Source organism: Marmota monax, unplaced genomic scaffold, assembly GCF_021218885.2.
Source record: "Marmota monax isolate L192 unplaced genomic scaffold, Marmota_monax_Labrador192_F-V1.1 WCK01_AAM20220418_F8-fsc00018, whole genome shotgun sequence".
Taxonomy (NCBI): Eukaryota; Metazoa; Chordata; class Mammalia; order Rodentia; family Sciuridae; genus Marmota; species Marmota monax.
The window spans coordinates 21,949,050-21,971,057 of NW_026692201.1; the positions used below are offsets into that span (position 1 = coordinate 21,949,050).

Sequence of the window (22,008 nt, forward strand, 5' to 3'; positions counted from 1 at the left end):
ATGATTTCTAGACAAGTTGGTCTATAGATTGTATTTTTTTTAATTCCATCAGTGATTTATTGCACTTCTGGTCAAAATACAAATTTAATTTAAAATCAAAAAAGATAGGGGAGATAGATCCATAGCCAATGAAGAAAAACAAACAAACAAACAAACAAACAAACAAACAAAAACCCATCAGCACTTACATAGTTTGTATTGTTTTCCCCTCTCTTTTACTTCCTGTCTTGCAGTCTCCCTTACCTCAGTAGCTAGCCCCAATGCCCTGTTCTGCTTTCTGGCAGCCCCAGCTTCACTTTGGTGTTCTAAGCATGCTTTCTAGAGCAGAATTTTAGACACCAAATTTGGTAAGTTCCTTTTTTTTTTTTTGGTATTTGGGATTAAGCCCAAGGCATTTTACAACCAAGGTGCATCCCCAGCCGTTTTTTGTTTTTGAGACAGAGTCTTGCTAAGTTGCTTAGGGTATTACTAAATTGCTGAGACTGGCTTTGAACTTGCCATCCTTCTGCCTTTGTTTTTCCAGTTGCTAGGATTATAGATATGCCCTACCATGCTTTATAGTTCCAAACTTTCATCTGAAAGAATTTTAAACATGGTCCCAAGAGTTTTATAGTTACTTGCATATATTACAGTTAAGACATTGTGAATACAATAAAACATACTGAAATTGACATTTTTTAAGGAGGGGGGGAGAGAGAGAGAGAGAGAGTTTTTAATATTTATTTTTCAGTTCTCAGCAGACACAACATCTTTGTTTGTATGTGGTGCTGAGGATCAAACCCGGGCCGCACTAGTAAAGCTTTTTTTTTTTTGAAGAATTATAATTGAATACATATCATTATTTTTAAAATCTTGGTTTACTCTGTGATACAGCAAAGATGTCTGATTTTATGTTCAGTTTATTTAAATATACTCTGAAAACTTACAAAAATTGTGTAGCTAAATGGAAGAACTACTTCATTAGGTGGGTTACTAAATGATAATAGTTATTTTTTAGTCCCATCACCCAATATGCAAAGGTTTTACTTGAAATCTGATGAATGTATTTCCATTTTGCTTAATATTGCTCAATTGTCTCAGCAAACTAATCAGAAGTTGTTGTGTATATTAACATTTTTAACACATGACTTCAAAATCCACTGAAATTTATAAAATGTTTAGGGAAGGTAGAAAGTTGTATAAGAGTTTTTATAGGTTACATGCACTGTTCTTAGTCAGAAAAATTGCATGATAAAGGAAGTATTTTCATACATCCACATACCACAGTGGGTAAGGGCACAGACCCTGGGACCAAGAGCCTAAGTTGGAATCCCAGCTCCTCTACCCACTGCCTGAGTAGCTATGGATCCGTTACTTATTCTCACTATGCCCCAATATTCTCTTCTGTAAATTAGGATAGTAATAGAATCTACTCATGGGGTTATTGTGAGAATTAAATAAGTCAATATTTGTAAATCACTTAATATAATGTCTGTCATTATATTTAATTATATTTAAATATATAAAGGATTATGAGGAGAATTCTCATGCCCTGATGTTGGGAGAATATTGAGTAAAGTCATATTTGAAATCAGTTGGTTATTACATAACAAAGTTGAACATACACATGCCCTGAGACTTGGCAAAGTCACAAATATACTTCATTTTAAAGTAAGAGTGATGCTAGCAGCTTTGTTCATAATTGGCAAAAATTAAAACCCACATCTTGCTACAATGGAACTGATAAAATAATGGTCACATATATTTCTATTGGATGCTATTTAGTAACAAAATGGAATGAAAGGAATGGACTATAGCTACATCAACAAGGTTGAATCTTATAAATGATGAACAAAACAATTGAAGCACAAAAGTATATACAGCATTAAACCATGTATAGAACGTTCAAAAGGAAGCAAAGCCAAAATATTGAAGAAAGTACATATATATAGTAAAACTATAAGGAAAAATAAACAAATCACCATAAAAGTCAGTCTTACTCTCTCTGAGGAAATAAGGGCTGTAACTGAGGAGAGGCACTGCTGGTGTGTGTGTGTGTGTGTGTGTGTGTGTGTGTGTTCACACATGCACATACACATTGATAGCACTCCATATTTTTTAGCCTGGAAAATTTTAGGAATGTTTATTTTATAATTATTTACTAAATTATGAGCATATTTTTCTGTATGTATATTATATTTCACAACAGAAAAAAAAAGTTTAAAACCTGCTATAAAATTCTTGCTTTCACAAAATTAACCATGTTGATAACATTCTATAGTATTTTGTGCTCTGGCCCTATCTTTTTTGCTAGATATGACTGCCTCTGAGAGATGATGTGATGAATTTCATGTGCTTGCTCACAGATTAACCTTCATTTGGAATCTTATCTCACTCCAACCATCCCTTCCCTTCGTTTTTAGCAAAAGCAACTGACCCGTCAGTAGTCACACTTACAAAAGTTTTGCATGAAACATACCTTTTATTTTTTAAAAGTTGGTTATTATTTATAGTATTATTGTAAGATGCAGAAGAGTAGATACATCTTCTTTACTGAGGTATTTCTTTTTTAGCTCAGAAAAAAAAATCATTTTGAAACTGTATTTCATTATTGAAACATAATCTAGTAAATACCACACCAAAACAGAATCCATCAAATACCATAAAATAGAATATATTAAAAACATCTGTGCTTTCAGTTCAACCTTACAATATGCTTCCCACACAGTGTCATTTGTTCTAACATTGTATCTTTGGGTTTTACAAAGCTTTACATGCATAGTCACAAGGTATTTGCTGACAAAGGAATGCAGTTGTTTTTTTCCATTTGTGTTCCATGTATTATCTCAGACATTTTAACTTGGCATGAAGACAGCTACTTTCTCAATGGTTTGTTGCTTTTTGACTTTCATTTTTAAGAAAACTCAGAAGCTTTTCAGCATTTAGTATTGGTGATTTTTCTTTAAAGTATTGATTTGACTAGTACAATACTTAGGCATGCTGGGAGCATTCTTGAGTTTCACCTCATATGTGGATGTTTAGGTTTTAAAGGGTAGCCAATTGTGATGGTTTCAGAAGATCATTATCTATTAACTACAATATGTACTTTGGGCGAAGTCAATGTTCCCAAAAGTAGATGTGAATTCACACTTTAAACAGTGTTCTTAATCAAAGGGAGATCAGTAGAGTGGAGGAAACAGACCAGGGAGAGGAAAAAGGGAAGAAAATGGGGAAATATGGGTGAGTGATATTGGCCGAATTATATTGTCATATCGTGTGCATGCACAAATATGTAACAACAACTTCCACCATTATAATGCAGTAAATTATAATGCACCTATAAAGATATGGGAAAAAAAACAGTGTTCATTAATATCAATTATTATGGTCAGTTTCTCCGCTCTGATTAGCTATTTGGTTTTGACCTTAATGTGGCTCCTGAAGTGTCAGGAGTCAGCCAGGTTAGCTGTTGTTCTTCCTTTTTTAATACTATTTCTATTGGTCTATGTTGCAGAGCTTACTTTACTTATAATCCATAATCCCCTTAGCAAGACACAGAAACTGCAACATGTGACCATATGCTGAAAGATCACACAGAACAGCACCCTCCCTGTCCGCTCCCCGCCCACCTCCCCCTTGCCACTGTGCGGTTTGTGTCAGTGACAATTCTACATTAAACATTAGTAAACTTTCTTTCTTTCTTTTTTCTTTTTGGAAAAAAAAATAAGTATTTGTGAATAGAAACTGAATATTTATTTTGGAATTTCAGTGGGCATCTTCTGTACCCCACTTCAAAGTCACTTGCTCAGTCATAAAATTTTGTTTGTTTTAAACCTGAGAAACCCCTTCTTTGAATAAAAATGAACATGAAACTGTAATCTTTAAAGGAAACAATGACAATAAAACTGCTCTTGTCAACTTTAATGTGATAGGGCATAAGAGTTTAGACCTCTGCTTACTTACCTTTTTCTGCCCCCTTCTCAGGGAAGACTTGAAGATTTCTCTGTGAAAACCTAGTTTCCTTGAAAAACAGAAAAAAAATGTGCCAAGTCTACCTCTCTAGGGCTGCCCTCACCAACACTTGCTTCCTCTAGTCATTAAGGAACCAGTTATGCTTTCAAAGGCTGATATGTTCATGTTCAAAATCTGGGGACCAGTAATAACTCACTAGTTACCTCACATGTACCATTCACTGCATCTATTCTGGGATAAAGAGGTCTAACAGAATGAATATGAAATGGTGGAGGTATTTTAGCATCTAAAATGGGAGAAACTTGTTTGGTCTAGAATCCTTTTCTGTGTGTTCCCCAGTGGCCTTGAGGTTGAAGACATGATAATCTAATTCGTTACAATTTGTTTCAATAAAAATAATAATTTAAAAAATGCTGCTAATAAGGGAAACTACAAAAATATAAATCAAACAAAATTTAAAATAAAAGGAAAATAACTCCTAAAAAGTGATCTCAAGATAATTATGAAAAGTATCTTTAAGATTCAGGAAATGGACCATCTGTGCTATGCAATCAGCTGCCGAGTAACACAACCTCCTATAAAAATGGACCTGAAAATGTCTGACAGAACTTAACAAAGATCTAAATCTTACTAATGTCACAGTGCAACGCATGCTGTGAGGAGGCTCTGCTGTAACAAGCCATTCAGGGACTGGTTCCACACTGCAGTGCCAGTGTCCTCCAATATGATTCAAGGCTGACCTAGCTCCATTTGGTTGGGAGATAGAAGGACATAAGAAAGTAGAGAAGAAATACCTTCTCTTAATTGTGTAGTAGGATCACATCCAATTACTGAGAACTTACCATGATTCCAAAAGTTTAGGAAATGTAGGTTAGCTATTTTGGAAGAGAAAATGGATTTGGTGAGCAACTAGCCAGGGTTTGTTATGTATACGGGATGGGAGAGAATCTAGATCAGGGATTCCCAAACTATATATCAAGGGATTTGACTTTGAAAACACCCTGGGAAGCTACTCTTTTTTCTACTTGCCTTAAAATAGAACTGTGCATGCAAGCACTAACTTCACTTCTTGTTGTTCTGTGAATAAACTGTGATCATGTAAGACCCAATACCTTTGCATGTGATTGGCATTTGGCATGAGATATCTCTCCAGTTCTTTTTTCTTTTTTTGTCCTTTTTCTTTTTGTGGTACTGGGTATTGAACTCAGGGACTCCCACATGCTATGCAAGTGCTTTACTGCTGAGATACACTGGCAGCCCTTTTTATTTCATTTTGAGGCTGACTTTGAATTTGGGATCCTCCTGCCTTTGCCTCTCAAGTAGTTGGGATTATAGGCATGAGCCCTGTACCCAGCTGTCCAGTTCTTTTTAATATTCATTCTCTTCCAAATCTAGAAACTCTTCCTCATCTTTTAAGACCCAAGATAATGTTTACTTCCCCTATGAACTTCTCTCTGATGACACAAACAGCACAGATCTCTTTACAGTAACTGAAATTTATTCTTGTACTTCCTACATACCCTATTACTGAATGCATTAGCCTGTAACATAATTATTAAGGGAAACAGCATATTTTCCAAAGATTGGGTATCTTAATATTCATGATCTAGTGACCATTAATAGACTTAGCTTTTTAAGGGCAAAGACTGAGTTCTATCTTAGTATCTTCTATACCTACCCAGAAGACCAGAAGAGGCCTGGTCTCTCTCTCTCATATATATATATATATATATATATATATTCTCTCTCTCTAACTGAAGGAAAAATTAATGCTTTCTCCCTCCTGCCACTTCCTAGTTATCACCCATCTGTGTCTTTTTGTTTGTTCTTGTAGGTTTTTCATTGTGGTAAAGAAAACAAAAACAAACAACAAAAAACCCACAAAATTTACCATTTTAACTATGTTTTAGTGGTATAGTAGTATTAACAATATGCACTTTGTTATGTAACTGATTTCTATAACTTTTCATTTTGTAAAAGGGAAACTCGGTGATTCATGGTGGGGTTGGGAGGGGGAGCATGGGAGGATTAGATGAACTCTAGATAGGGCAAAGAGGTGGGAGGCGAAGGGAGGGGCATTGGGGTAAAAAAAAGGTGGTGGAATGAAATGGATATCATTACCCTAAGTAAATGTATGAAGACATGAATGGTGGGAATATATTTCATATACAACCAGAGATATGATAAATTGTGCTCTATATGTGTAATATGAATTATAAATCATTCTTCTGTTATATATAACAAATTATGATAAAAAATAAATAAAAACTTAAAAAAAAAAAGGAAATCTCCACCCACTGAACAACTCCCTTTTTGCCCCTCCCCCAGCCCTGGTAAACACTGTTTTACTTTCTGTTTCTGAGAGCTTGACTACTTTAAATACTTCATGTAAGTGGAATGATTCAGTGTTTGTCTTTTTATGACTGCTTATTTCACTTAGCACAATGTCTTCAAGATTTATCCATGTTGTAAGATATGACAGTATTGCCTTCACTTTTAAAGGCTCATTAACAATTCATTGAGCCAGGCCAATGAATTGGCCAGCACTTGTAGACCCAGCTATCAAGGAGGGAGGATAGCTTAAGCCCAGGAGTCTGAGAGTAGCTTGGACAACAAAGTGAGAATGTGTCTTAAAAAAAAAAAAAAAAGGAAGGAGAAATTTATAAATTTAATATATTTATTTATTTAATTTATATACTTGTTTTCCTTATCCATTTACACATTCTGTTTTTTTTTTTTTTTTTCCTTTGTGGTACTGAAGACAGATTTAAAGATAGGTAGTTAGTGTAGTTAGGTAAATCGGGTCTAATATCGAGTAATGAAGGCCATATTGAGAATGGAGTCCAGGAAAAGGGGAATTGAAAATGTCCCCAAGGCCCAGAGCCCTTCCCAAGGAAATGTTAATGAAGCAGCTCCCAGCAAACACTGAGATGCTAATCAGAAGTCCTTCTGGCCCACCTGTCTCCCACCCTTTGGACCTTCCCCACCTACATTCCATCACTGCAAGAAAACAGAACAAAGGACAAAAATGCATGCGACAGGAATGGAGGAAATCTGAAAGTAAACTTTAGCTATAAAAAAAGGGAACACCTGGGGCTGGGGATGTGGCTCAAGGGGTATCGCTTGCTTGGGCGCTGGATTTGATCCTCAGCACCACATAAAAATAAAATAAAGATGTTGTGTCCACCGAAAACTAAAAAATAAATATTAAAAAAAAAAAAAAAAGGGAAAAGCTCCCTCTTCCATGGATTCCACCTCTTGGGTCCCCTTCTTCTTCCAGGGAGAAGTCTTTTCTGCTGTCCTTTAATAAAGCTTTTACTTTCCACTCTAAACTTGCCTCTGCATGCTTCTCTGGTGTTATACTTCAGCATCGGGGAAGCAAGGACTCCTCACTGGTAAACAGCCTTAACAGTACTGGCGATTGAATTTGGTGGTGCTCTGAGACAGGGTCTTGCTGGCCTTGAATTTGTGATCCTCCTGCCTCAGCCTTGAGTCACTGAGATTACAGACATAGGCCACATCCTCTGGCCATTCTAGTGTCTTTTTGTTTACCTTGTCGGTAACTGGAGGGGATTGATGAAAACATTTTTTATTTACTGGAGAGAAAAGGTGACAGTATATGCTTGAACTTTTTAAGATGATTAAGGTTCTAGAGATTAAAAGAAATTATACTTAGGTGCAAAGGGAAATTAATTTTAAAAAAATCTCTTTGACCACTTAGAGGTAAGAAGAAACTATTAAACTATTTTCAACTGAAATAAGGGCCCATAATAAAAATCTGTTGATATTCCAAAGGCCTCCCCGACCTTTTCTTTTTATTCGTCACTCAAAACGTTGCTCTGGTGAGAAAAGAAACAGCCTAGTTTTAAAATAGGGCAAAATAAATATAAATAAAAGGATCAACGAACTCTTTCAGCACAAGAGTATTTGTGCGAATTTTAGTATTTATGGAGAAGCTGCAGAGTAACCCCTGTCCCCTTGGTATTAGCAGTAGTCCCTGTGTTCATTTGCACCGAAGAAGTTTGAAGCCCTTTAGGGACTGGACAGGAACCATCTTTACTACAGTGTGTCATCGTGAAAGAATCTAAAGTATCCTTGCATTAACGCGATGCTTATTTTTTCAGTTGGTTTGTGAACTATTATTAAATATGTAGCCATAATATGTACTGAAAAACCTCCAAGTAAATTAACAAACTTCCTTCAAAAAATATTACACTAAAAATCCCAGTATTTAAAATCTGCATGTTGGCAAAAGTATGTCAAATATAGCTTGAAATAGTAAATAATCCCCCAAAGCAACATTTGCAAATTAATTGGTGTGTGAACAAAGAACCCTTTTTCGCAGCAGCAGCATGAATGTTGCCTTTATTTTTGTTCTCACAAGTATGATTTTAGAAAACAGCTGTAGCGCATGTTGACAAATGACAAAGCGGCAGACGTGGTAAAACACTTTCCGCCAAGGCCAAAGCGTGGGGGGGGGGGCGTGGGCCGGGGTTGCTGGAGCGGCAAACTGGCTGGAATCCCTAGTTTCGCTAACCTCTTTTTTTTTTTTTTCCCCAGTCCGGAGTGAGAGGGGGCCTCCTCGCCCCACCCCCTTTCCTGGCTCTGGTTACAGCCTTTCGAGTTGAGCAAACTTGCTGCTGGCGGATTGGCGGCTGGGAGCTCTCCGACTCAGGCGTTGTATTTATTAATTTATATTCCACCGCGCCCCGCGCGGGCCGCTCCTTTGTATCCGGCCGCCACCGCCCGGGTCCAGGGCCTCAGCGGGCAGCGCGTCCCCCACGTCCACCGGACTCCCGTGGCCGGCACGTGCTGGGCCCAGCCGGCCGAGGGGGCGGAGGCCCGTTTTTTTTCCTACCCCCTCTTTGCCAGGAGGAGGAGGAGGAGCAGCAGCAACAGCAGCAACAGCAGCAGCAGTAGGAGGCGACAGCTGCCCCGTCAGGGAGGCGCGGCGGAGCACGGGCTGCGGTCAGCTGAATCCTCTCGGGGCTGCAGATCTGCCCCGCGCTCTCGCGACTCACTGCGGCGGCGGCCGCCGGCGAGGTTCCCCAGCACTTCCTGACTGGCACGGTGCACTCGGCTGCGCTCACACGCCCCCAGCCCTGGGGCCCCCGGCTCGCTCGCTAGCTGGCTGACTGGCTCACGCGACCCCGCTCAGCGTCGGCCGCGCAGTGGTGGAGGCGCGCGAGGGGGTCGCGGCTGGGGATGAGCGGCTTGCGGGTAAACACGCCACCGACTGGCCCCGAGAGGCCGTGAGGAGCTGGTTTTCTCCGAATCGCCGCCCTGCCCTTGAATTTGAGATCATGTACGTACGCGTCGAAGTCCTGCCATTGTCTGTAGCCGGAACGCGTGCGGTGCGCCCTGGGGCTTGGGGCTCGCGCCCACCCTCACTGTGCGCTGCCCCCGCCACTTCCTGTTCGGATGAAAGGGACAGGCGCGCTGACCGTGCTGCTTTTTTCCCCTCGTCCCCCTCTCTGTCGGTGCAGGTCCATTCACATCGTGGCGCTGGGGAACGAAGGCGACGCTTTCCACCAGGACAATCGGCCGTCGGGGCTCATCCGCACTTACCTGGGGAGAAGCCCTCTGGTCTCAGGGGACGAAAGCAGCTTGTTGCTGAACGCGACCAGCACGGTCGCGCGTCCAGTGTTCACGGAGTATCAGGCCAGTGCGTTTGGGAACGTCAAGCTCGTGGTTCACGACTGTCCCGTGTGGGTAAGGGACACCAGCTGCTCCGTGCTGAAGCTGAAGGAGCTTTTTTAAAATTTTTCTCCTCCCTACTTTTCCCAGTTCCATGAACGCGGAGTGTTTGCCTTACAAGGGTAGAGTTTTAAAACATTTTGGGGGACATCTATAGTCTTTGTTTAGTGGGGCACGGGGCAGCCCAGTCAAAGAACTTGGCTATAAGGTAAAAAGCCCAAGTGGAGCGTGGAGCACTTAGTCGTACACTTCACGACTGTGGGATGTTCTTTGGTAGACAACTGACAGTTGAATGTGCCAGCCCTAAAGGACAGGGTCACCAAGTTCCACTAGCAAAGAGCAATGTTTTTTCATGCCTACCCTGTGGAGGATAGGGTAATATTAGTGTTCTATAAATACAGCCCTCTTATAGCTCAGTGTAGGCAAAAATACTTTTCACTGGACAGTTCAGAAATAGTATGGAAAGGTGGGGAAAGACAGGGACTGAGAATTAATTTTAAAGACTCATTTATAGCACTGATAACCTCTGAAAGTTTTTAAAAATTTTAATAATACAAATACTTTTTCTATGCAGTTCTTTGATTTTAATGACTCATAAGTAGAAATAATGTAACTAATGATGTTTGGATTTTAAAAAAAATCTTTATGATTGTGATAATTACATGAAGTTGTAGTGAAATAGATAAAATTCAGCTTGATTCTTGTATGTTTCATAAAGGACAAAGGAATCTACTTCTTGACACATAAATATTTTCAGTACACTATAACATATTTAAATGTTTTCAATTAGTTTTATTCAAGAATGTCTGTTTTTTACTAATATTGTTAAATATATTTCAGCTAAAGAGTACAGAAGAAACTTTTTTTTTTTTTTTTTTTTTTTAAAGACACAACATCTTTATTTGTATGTGGTGCTGAGGATCGAACCCAGGGCCGCACGCATGCCAGGCGAGCACGCTACCACTTGAGCCACATCCCCAGCCCCAGAAGAAACTTTTATTCAGAAGAAACTTTAGTGTCTAAGAATATATACATATACACACACATATATATAAACTACTCTGTGAGATTTTACAGTTAAACAGCAATTTTAATGAAACTATACTAGCATACCTTTAAAGAAATGTATAGAATGAACTTAGAAAAATTTTTATGCAAATTTCCATATTATGGAAAGAAAAGACTGCTTGCTCATATAAATATTCAGATAAAGGAAAGTTTTGTTAGTGTGCTGAAATAAATTTACAACAGGCTTTTCAATATGTGGGATGCTAGTGAGCCCCTAGCTATGACAGTGATGCTGCTGTTCGTAAGAAGCATCAATGGAGTCTTTGCAAGCAAATGAAGTATGTCTTTTACTTTTGGCCCTTTTATTATGAAAGATCTTATAGCCTCTGAGACTTATTGGATCAATGTGCAGTTGAACAAATGTTTAGTGAACAAATAAATGTGCATAAAACAAAATAAGCAGAATTAGGATGTTAGTATTACTTTCTCTGTTTTTAATTTGAGCTGTTAACCCTTTCCTGTTTATGTTAATTTAGCAAACAATGCTTGTGATCCCATGTATTGAGTGTAGAGAATGAAATCTTCCAAATGGATAAAGTAAGCCTCTGTAGTCTGGATTCTTGTCATATACTGATTATTATGGTTTATTATGCTAATCACTTCATTTAGTTAAGACTCTGGTGGAACCAAGTTTGTAACTAGGTGTAATTTTCTAGGTTATAGTGGATCTTCAAACATAGTAGATTACATTTGCAGAGTTTCTCATTCTAAGGTGCTTTTCTTCTCTACGTGTTAAGTAAAGCCCATCAGAGATGTTAAAGGTAAGTGTGTTAATCAGGTGTTATTGACATATGTACTGAATCAGAATGTTAAATGTAGCAGAGCAGATAGAACACAGGTTTTGGTATCAAGAGGAATTGACTTCAGAACCCCACATTGCCACTTAGTGCCTTTCTGTCTTTGGTAAATCATTTACCTTTTCTCAGTCTTACCTGACTATAGACTAATCATAATAATCTCTGCCTCCTACAGCTATGCTAAGGAGTAAATGAGATAGTAAATGTAAAGTTCTAAGTGTAGAGACTGTGCTCCGTAAGTGGTATCTGCTATAATAATAAAATGTTTATTGTAACTCTAGTATAGTCATGTATCACTTACACTAAGCAAAGGTAAAGTTTCCTCATGTCCTTCAAGATTTAAACCAATACACCAGATTGGAACAGTGATATTAGTTATCACACAAATATATTATCTACTACCACAATCAAGTAGAATAAATTTTTTGTTTCATTATAGAAATTCAGATTTTAAAAAAATTATTATTATTTTAAAAGATGAGTTCCATTCTCTAAATGTGGTTCCAAGTCTTGCATAATCCGCTAGAGGAAATCCTGGAATTGATTTACAAGAGATGGAAGAGTCTTTATTTCCTTCATAATTCTAGAAACCAGTGGAGTGTTTTCTCTTTGACATAGCTTGAGAAGAAATGTGTTGTTGCTCCTTGGAGTTGGGATCAGATGGTTGTGCTTCTATTCCCTAGTTACTTTCTGTAAGTCCTTAGCCTTGTTCTGTCTCCTTGGCCATATGTACTTGGCACTTTTTAAATAAATGTGTTTCAAATAACAGCTCATTATTTAGTATTTCTCTCATCCACTCCCTTTTTTTGTGCAGTTACGTTATTACTTCATTTCACAATTCTACATCTTTTCCTGTTTACCAAAAAAATTTTATAAAAAGCAATGAGCTAATACATTCACAGTTTTCTTGTGCAGGATCTGAAGTTCTGATTTCTATTAACAAATGAAAGTATTGTGGTCTTTATAAACAATACTACAGAGTTAATGATGCCCAAACCCATTTTTTTTTTTTCCCCATGACATTTTCCTTAAATGTCTCCTTTTCCTGTATACCTCTCTAGTAGCTCTGGAATTTTGACCTATTTGGAATGTTGAAAGCAGATGCTTCCGCTGCCCCTCCCCCAGATTCTCTGAGTTAGATGAATGCTTAATATTGGTTCCACTTATATTTAGTTATGAATCCTATTTATATGAGTTTACCCTTTTTTGTTATTCTTACATACTCTGGTATACTTGTGTACTTTGAACTTGAATACTGTTTAACAGATATAGTTGGAATTGTATGGGGTTTGTGGTTTGGGATTTGGAAATTAGTGAAGTGTTCTGCTGGGAAGTGCTCACATTTTCTTGGGCTGTGTCCCACATCACTCCCCACAACTCACCCCATTATACTCTCTACCAAGTTCATTCCTTTGTCTTTAGTATTGATCATCTTTTTTCTTCGCTTTTTTTCTTTCTTTCTCTTTTGGTTCATTTAAACGTCCTTCAAAAATGCTCGCTCTATTCCATTTTCAATGGGGTATTCATGTCTAGATATTCTGCAGTTCTCATTACTTGGAGTGCCCTCGTGAGAGATGGGTCAGTCGGCAGGGTATAGGTAAGGGGGGCCACTGGTCAGAAGCTCTCTGCACAAGGGCAACTCTGTGTAACACTCCAGAATTTTTCTATCACAGAATAAAAGTTCTTTCACATAGATCTTAATTGATTGATTCAAATACTGTTAAACCTGTTTTGAACTCATATTTCAAACTCATACTGCAAACTTTCATAGCCAAACAGTTGGTCAACCAGGTGTCTTATTTCCTTAGTCTGACTGTATTATATCCCAGAAGACTATACCAAAGGCCAAATGTAAGGATGAATTATGATTAGTGGTTAATTAGAATATGAGAAGAAAGTTATTGGTATATATTTGGCAGTAAAAGTAAGATCCATAAAGATATTTTCCACATACTACTGTTTGTATAAAAACTTTGAAAAATTGTTTTTAACATATCAGAGCACTAAATTTTAAGGTGTAGGGTCCATAATAAATTACTTATGGTCTCAATTCTAAACATAAATATTATTCATTAGCATACAAAAAGTAAGAATTTCAGAACTAGAAAGACTTATTTTGAATTTTTAATTTATACAAGCAAAACAAACTGGGTCACAGAAAGTCCTTTGAAGCATCATTACTCACACTGTTGTTGCTTTTTCATTTATAATAAAAATGTAACGTTCCAGAATGTTAGGTGATTAGAAACAGTATTATTTTTAGAAGTGCTTATTCTTAAAGCATAGATATTGAAAGGGGTTGCTTCTTTCATCAAACTCTTAATTATTATCTAGATATCATGTTGAGCCAGTAATACTTATCTTATACAAAGAAAACTTTTTTAAAAAATTAAACATTTTAAATTTTATATAGCTATGTGTTTAAAAATAAATTTATGTAAATTCCAAAACTTAAAGTATAGCAAATAAATTTAAACTAATATCTTACATTTAATTTCATGATGGATTTGAAGATAAGTAGACTAAAGTTTACTGTCTACATTTTGGTTTAGGACATTTTTGACAGTGATTGGTACACTTCTCGAAACCTAATTGGGAGTGCTGACATCATTGTGATCAAATACAACGTTAATGACAAGTTTTCATTCCATGAAGTAAAGGACAATTATATTCCAGTGATAAAAAGAGCATTAAATTCAGTTCCAGTAATCATTGCTGCTGTTGGTACCAGACAAAATGGTAAGTATTTAATTTTCTTTTTTATAATCAGCTTGCAGGTACCGCATTAAGTTTGAATAGAGTTAAGTTTATTAATGATTAGTACAGTTTTTTTATTTTTACCCAAATGACTGTGGGTTCAAATGCCAGTTGTTATCTCTTCATCATCTGATGATAAGAACACATCAAAGGAGAGGATTGAAAACTTCTGCTGTGATTCTGATGGGTACAAATCTGTCTTTTAACTTGCTCTTCCCAGTAATAAAGCATTCAGTGGTTGTGTTCTTTTGACATATGAAAGGTACTAACCTGAAATTGAGCCCTAGAAAGTTTTTTTTTCTTTTTCTTTTTGACAGTCTAATGATTTATCCAATTGAAAAGAATGGCTTACCCTCCTGAAGATGTGAGTGTGGGAGCAGAATTTTTAGGTGGATAACAATGAGTGAGCTGAAAACACTGACACTGCTGCCTAAGGAAAGGCAGTTTACTCTGTGGCTAATGGACTAGGTTGGTTGGGGCAGTTGTAGGCACTGCTGCTATGTATATTATTGTCATCTTTCTTAAGGCCAACTCAAGATTCACTTTGATTAGGTGATATTTTACATATCTTCTTAGTAATATTTACTCAGTAAAGCTGTTATTAAATTGTTACTTTTTATTTATTAAAATTTTTTAACCTTTTAATTAAGGTGTAGCAAAGAAAATAATATAAAGTTCATTAGTCTTAAGAGTGTAGCTTAATGCAGTTGTCCCTGTGTGTATGTCTATACAACCATTGCACAGATCAGGGGGCAGAACACCTGTAGTACTTTAGAAGGTTCCCTCAGGCCTCTTTCCTAGATAATAACACCTTTCCTCAGAGGAAACTGCTATTCTGACTTCTAACTACAGAGACTAGTTTTTACTTATTCTTGAACTTTATACAAATGAAATTATAGGGTATGTTGTGCTTATCTATAGTTTGCTGTTTTTATTGCTTTACATTATTCTATTGTATGGATATGCCATAATTTATGTGTCCATTCTCCTTTGGATGATACTTAGTTTGTTCCCTAGGAGTAGGATTGCCGGGTCATAAGGTAGGTAAATGTTGAGCATTAGTAAATACAAATAAGCAAGCTTGACCCACTCTTGACCCCACATCCTACTTCCCTATCCCCCCTCCTTACCCCATGGTTCTTGAAAGAACCATTCACACTTCCTGAGTCCACTTCCTTTTCATTCTTCAGACTACTACAGTCTCATTTTGACTTCCATAGTCACACCAAGTTCTCACTGGGGTTGCCAGTTTTATTGCCAAATTTAATATGTTAGTAACAATTCTATCTTTGAAATTATTTGTACATCCCTCTGCTTAATAAAGCTACTCTTTCTTTTCTGTTTCTTCTAATTCTCTGTGTTTTTTTTTTTTTTTACTGGTCCCCTTGCACTCTCCTGGGCCCCTCTCCATGAGCAGCAACACGTCGTAGAATTGTTTCCCAGGGTTCCATACTTTGGCTTCACCTCTTGCTCTTTAACCAAGAACATGAACTAGCCAGTCAGTTGCCCTGGCTTCCTTTCTATGTACAGTGATTGTCTAATCTGTTTCTCTTGCTCTAGTCTTTCTCCTGACCTATATTTCATAGACAGCATCCTCTTAGTGCTGAGTTCCTTGTCTTGGTGAATGATGCAAAATCTCTCCATTCAACCAAAACCAGAATCATCCTAGATCTCCCTTTCTCTCCTGTCCCCTACATCCAGTTGATTAAGAAGCTTTTTTTTTTTTTTTTTTTTTTTTAATTTTACATTTTAAATAACTCCAACTCATAAACCCATTGTTTTCTTTTTCTTTTTTTTTTTTTTTTTTTATCTCTGTTGGATTTCAAATGCTTGCTATTTAGTTATCTTTCATAGGGACTTCTTTGTCTCCTAAAAGGATAGTTCCAATTTTATAGGACCTCAGACTTACATAATTTTGTGACTGGGGTAGGGAACACCACAATGAATAAGAAAAGAAAGAATGACAACTCACAAATCTCAAAGGGTCTGTCAAGTACCACATTTAGAAATATTTCTATTTACCAGCCCAACACTTCTTTAAATTTTCTTACATTTTGGGGGGGCTGTGAAGTCTTTGATCACCCCTTCATATGAATCACTTTGAGATATTTTCTGTGGAGAGAGGAGAATGATAATCAGTTTTTCTAATAGCATGTTTCTTCATTCTGTACATCTTTCTGGCTCCAGGCACCAGTTTGTATTGTGTACATATTTCAGCTCAGCATTCTAGTATCTGATGCCAAATAAGTTAGCACTGTGGGTGTCAGAAGCATTCCTCAAAGTCATTCCTATTCTAGGACAGTTATGGAATAAGAAAGTATAATGCACACTTGTAATCCCAGCTATTTAGGAGAGAGCAGGATCACAAGTTCAAGGCTTCCCTGGGCAACTTAGAAAGACCCTGTCTGAAAATAAAAAAGGAAAAAGGGCTGGGGATGTAGCTCAGTGGTAGAGTACCCCTGGGCTTATTCCCATTGTTGAGGAAGTTTATTTCACTCAGCATGATAGTTTCCAGTTCCATCCATTTATTGGCAAATGCCATAATTTCATTCTTCTCATGGCTGAGTAATATTCCATTGTGTATATGTACCACATTTTCTTTATCCATTCATCTGTTGAAGGGCATCTAGGTTGGTTCCATAGCTTAGCTATTGTGAATTGAGCTGCTATAAACATTAATGTGGCTGTGTCACTATAGTATGCTGATTTTAAGTCTTTGGGGTATATGCCAAGGAGTGGGATAACCAAAAGTAATAGCACACTGAACCTAAAGCTAAATTTCCCCTTAGTAGCATCCCCAAAATGCCCATGATTACTTCAGAACTGCCTCATACAAGATAAATTGAATTAGAATAGAAAAAGACAGTGGTCTTAGCCAAACATAGTTAAAATATCTTATTTTTCAAATTTGACAAAAGCATATGACCAACATGTGAAAGAATATGTTATTCAGGTTCCTTCCAGGGCTTTGGAAAGGAAGCACAAAAAGAAGGCTTTCTGTTAAAACTTTATCAGTCTCATGATAAATTGGCCTCTGACCTCCTATTCTTGGTTTGCCTCTGAAATAATTTCTTTCAGAATAATTATGCTAGAATACAAGTCAGATCATGACATTCAGTGCTTTGAATTGTTTAGGAACTTCCTTCTTCATTAACTTGTATTTTGTAAAATTTCAAACCTAAGAAGGTTGACAGGACTAGGACACTGAACTCCAGAATTTATAAACACACATGCACATGCACACATTTTTTTCTGAGCCATTTGAGACTGAATTGTAAACATGTGATTTCTTCACTCCTAATTACTTCAGCATTTATATCTAAGAACAAGGCCCTTCTCCTATTAGCCATAATGCAATCACCATGCAAGAAGTTTAACATGCTGTTATCTATTATGCTGTTATTTAAAATATAATTTGTATTTACATTTTTTCAGTTGTTCCAGTAATGTGCTTTATAGTTGTGTGTGTGTGTTTGTTTTTTCCAATCCAGAGTATAAATTATGCATTGCATTTATTGGTCATGTCTCTCTGGTCTCTTTTAATCCAGATGATTCCCCATAATTTGGGGTATATATATATATATATATATATATATATATATATATATATATAGTATTTTTGTTTGTTTTGAGGGGGCATGTCTTTCATGACATTGACATTATTAAAGAATTTGAGCTGGATCAGCATTTTTGCCTTATTCTTTCAGTTGTCATACATGTGCTTAGAAATTATAATTTTCTATGGTACATTCTACATTTATTTATTGGTATTCTTTTGTAAATAGAGCTTTCTATTCCCTCTGCTCCTATACCTTTCTTTTGAAATCATTATGATTCATGAATTTGTTCTTTCAATTCAACATTTCATAGTCTGTTGTTATGATTATTCTTCTGATTTTTACTTTACCCTATGTTTGTCTAGAGGGGGTTTTCTGGCTGTCTCTCATCAGTTTTGAATCACTTCCTATTCCCTTAGACTTTTGCTGTCCCTGCCCTGGAAATAGGTGTTCTCAAGGAGCCCTGCATCCTCTTGTTAGGTAATGATATTTAGAAATCACAATTCAGGCTCTAGGGTACCCATGACTTCAGTGTCTTTGCTTCTAATCCTTGCACATTGGTCAGAGCCAGGGATTGATATTTATATATATATATATATATATATATATATATATATATATTATTCAAACATATATTTTTTGTTTGTTCTTTTCAGTTAATTCATATTCACATATGAACATAGGAAAGTTATGTCGTATTCATTCTTCTGACTTTCCCATTCCCATCAACCCCCCCTTCCCCTACTCCACCCTGTCCAATTCTGTGGCACCGCTCCCCATTGTGCTACTATGATTCAGACTCTGCATATCAGAGAGAACATTCAGCCTTTGGTTTTGGGGGATTGGTTTATTTCACTCAGCATGATAGTTTTCAGTTGCATCCATTTACTGGCAAATGCCATAATTTCATTCTTCTCATAGCTGAGTAATATTCCATTGTGTATATGTACCACATTTTCTTTATCCATTCATCTGTTGAAGGGCATCTAGGTTGATTCCATAGCTTAGCTATTGTGAATTGAGCTGCTTTAAACATTAATGTGCTGTGTCACTACAGTATGCTGATTTTAAGTCTTTTGGGTATATGCCAAGGAGTGGGATAAGTGGGTTAAATGGTATCTCCATCTGTTTCCAGAGTAGTTGCACCAATTTGCAGTCCCACCAGCAATGTATGCATCTTTATCCCCACATCCTTGCCAATATTTATTGTAGGTTTTCATACTTATATTTTTAAATCCCAGGTTCCCATTGATAATCCTTATTTCTGTCCAGTATTTGTATCTCACATTGATGACTTTCTTTTTTTTTTTTTTTTTTTTTTTTTTTTTAGAGAGAGTGAGAGAGAGAATTATTTTAATATTTATTTTTTAGTTTGCGGTGGACACAACATCTTTGTTTGTATGTGGTGCTGAGGATCGAACCCGGGCCGCACGCATGCCAGGCGAGCGCGCTACCGCTTGAGCCACATTCCCAGCCCCTCACATTGATGACTTTCTATTGTAAAATCTTACCTGAGATCCAAGATTGTTCATGATCAAACTTCCAACTACTTCTAGAACCATTAGGAACAATCCTCTTTGCCTTATGTGCCATTCCCACTGAACTGCCTGAAGAACTTAATGCTTTTCTTCAGGTCTGGGAAAGTATTGACTTTCTCATTTCTTTGGGTGTCACTGGGTCTCCATGATCTTTATTCTGTTTCTTTCAGGATCCTTCTCAGGCTGTTGGTGATGCTTCTGTGTCTTGGCTGCGGTTATCTTTCTGATTCCTTTACTTTGTTGTGTTGCATTTTTTTTTCTTGGCTCCCCCCCTCCCCCATGCATTAGTCTGCTGGGTCTGTTTTGCTATTCTGCTTGATTAAATTCTTAACTTCAACAACTTTTCATTTCCAAGATCTCTAATTGGGTCTTTCATAATTTCTTGTTCCTGTCTTAAGGTTGCAAAACTTTATTTAAAAATCTTAGAATAGTTAATTATACTTAGTAGTTCTGTTTTGATTAGAATATTGTCTAGTTTTGAATATGCACCCCAAGTCTTTCCATCTGCTGAGATTTTGTTTCATGATGTGGATGTTTCTCAAAAATTAATTCTTTACTTTCCTACTTTTAAAATGTACTTTCCCTGTTGGATTGATGCCTTCCTTTTTCCCTCCTCAATAGCTGTCTGGGGATTGGGACAGAAGTGAGTAGGTCAAGAATCACTAGGCCTATTTGCTTCTCTTGGTGTATGTACTTTGTTAGTTTCCAGTGAGTTGCCTTTGGGCCTTCTGGTTCTTGCCTCCCCCATTGTTAGCAGTGAGCATTCCAGCTTGGTGCAGCGTCTAGGACCCCCACAATGCACTCTGCTTCATTCCTGTGCCATCTGCCTTCATTCTGGAAGGCACTCCTAGTGTTTTGAGCTGATATTTCCCCTCTAATTTTTTAGTTGCTGTATATTCAAATATTCTCTCCATATGTCTCTCCCTCCCTCTTTCTTTTCTCTTTTCTTCATTTCTCCTTGCTTCCCCACCCCCACCCGCTTTATTTAATATTTCCATAGTTTGGCAGGAGGAGAGATCACAATGTGGGCTTAGCTTGTCATCTTGAATCTGGAAATGAATACGTTTTCCTTTTCTCACATGCAGACCTCTACATATGCTGTACCCTGTGACTGGAGTGCCCCTTCACACAGACCTCTCATATCTGCTTTGCAATTTCATACTCATCCTTTCAATCATTATCTTTCTGTGAAGCCTTCCCCAATCTCCCCAGGCAGTTAATTTCCTCGGGTCTGTTCCCATGGTAACTTTGTATGCCTTCATTTTAGTACTTATTAATGTTGTATTTGTTTGCAGTCATGTCTATCTTGGTTCAGTTGACTATGCTTTTATCTTCCTATCTTTTTATCAGTAACGCTTGATGTGTGGTAGGCATGCAATAAACATTTGTTCAATGAGTGAATGGATGGCTTTATGAATAATCTAAGTGAAAAATCAATTTCACTAACAAGATAGAGCTAATTTACCGTATAAGATGTGATTACAAAATAACTGCAGAGCTAATATGGCTCTTCAGCTCAGGGACCTTTATTGCCATCCCCTTACCCATCCCTTTCAGTATATGCAACTGCTGGGTACTCTCCTGTTAATTTTCTTTCTTTCTTCTTTTTTTTTTTTTTTTAAAGAGAGAGGGAGAGAATTTTAATATTTATTTTTTAGTTCTCAGCGGACACAACATCTTTGTTTGTATGTGGTGCTGAGGATCGAACCCAGGCCGCACGCATGCCAGGCGAGCGCGCTACCGCTTGAGCCACATCCCCAGCCCCTCTCCTGTTAATTTTCTTGGAAACTCTTAAAGAACTTGTTCAGTAAATATAACTAGTCTTTCTTTTGTTACATATGTATTTGACAAGCTTGACTATGTGGATGTCTTCATGATATTTGGCTCTGAATACATTTTGGCTTTTACTAAATATTAAACCTATGTTTAAAGGATAATGTCTTTTTGTTTTTTTAATCAGAGTATACCTGATTGTCTTCATAGCCTCAAACTTCTGAACATGGGAACACTGTCTCTATTATTTTTGAAACCCTGACCCAGTCTGATACATTGCTGTGCTAGAATTTTTGAAAAAGAATTTCTAAAACTTTCAGGCAGTGGCAACATTGTAACAGTCACCCTATAGATTCCCAAAGCCACACTACTTTGAAAGAGATACCATTCATTTGAATGCTAGAGTTACATTGTATTTGCCTTTGAAAAGTATCTTTGTAACATCTTATAAGATAACATGTAACAGCAACAACAACAACAAAAAACCCTACAAAGTTAACAAGAAGCATAGGACTGATTCCCAGAGCCACTATGACTGCAAGAATCCACAATTTAAAATTATTTTGGGTCCTCTAATTGTTTCTAATAAAATGCTTAAGGTAAAGTTATTTAATCCTGAAATATCTTGTTGGTTCTCCATTCTCTAACCAACCCAAATCTGACTTTTACTTAAAATCCCATAGGTGATTGATATGGAAAAATGTCAGAGAAATTCAGAAGTGAATCACAAAATAGTTAATTGGAGAAAAAAAAAAACTTATGAAGGTTTTAAGAAATAAAACTCTCTGGGTTTTATACTGGAGAATATAACAGTGATGGAGCTCTTGCCTATATTCATGGCCCTGGGTTCAGTCTCCAGCACTGCAAAAA

The 22,008-nt window shown here is 37.2% G+C and overlaps 1 protein-coding gene across 3 annotated transcripts in view; it reads left to right on the forward strand.

Annotated features, from left to right (window-relative positions):
* The first annotated feature begins 8,595 nt into the window (after window positions 1-8,595).
* Rhobtb3 (Rho related BTB domain containing 3) overlaps window positions 8,596-22,008 on the forward strand; it is a 57,703-nt gene continuing 44,290 nt past the window's right edge. Inside the window, exons 1-3 of one of the 3 annotated variants that reach the window (XM_046428774.2) lie at window positions 8,596-9,256; window positions 9,438-9,663; window positions 14,066-14,252. In XM_046428774.2, coding sequence (XP_046284730.1) covers window positions 9,255-9,256; window positions 9,438-9,663; window positions 14,066-14,252 — 415 coding nt within the window. In that variant the 5' untranslated portion in view covers window positions 8,596-9,254. Of the gene's footprint in view, window positions 9,257-9,437; window positions 9,664-11,372; window positions 11,478-14,065; window positions 14,253-22,008 lie in introns of those variants that run through there. The other 2 variants (XM_046428765.2, XM_046428780.2) reach the window with 2 other exon arrangements.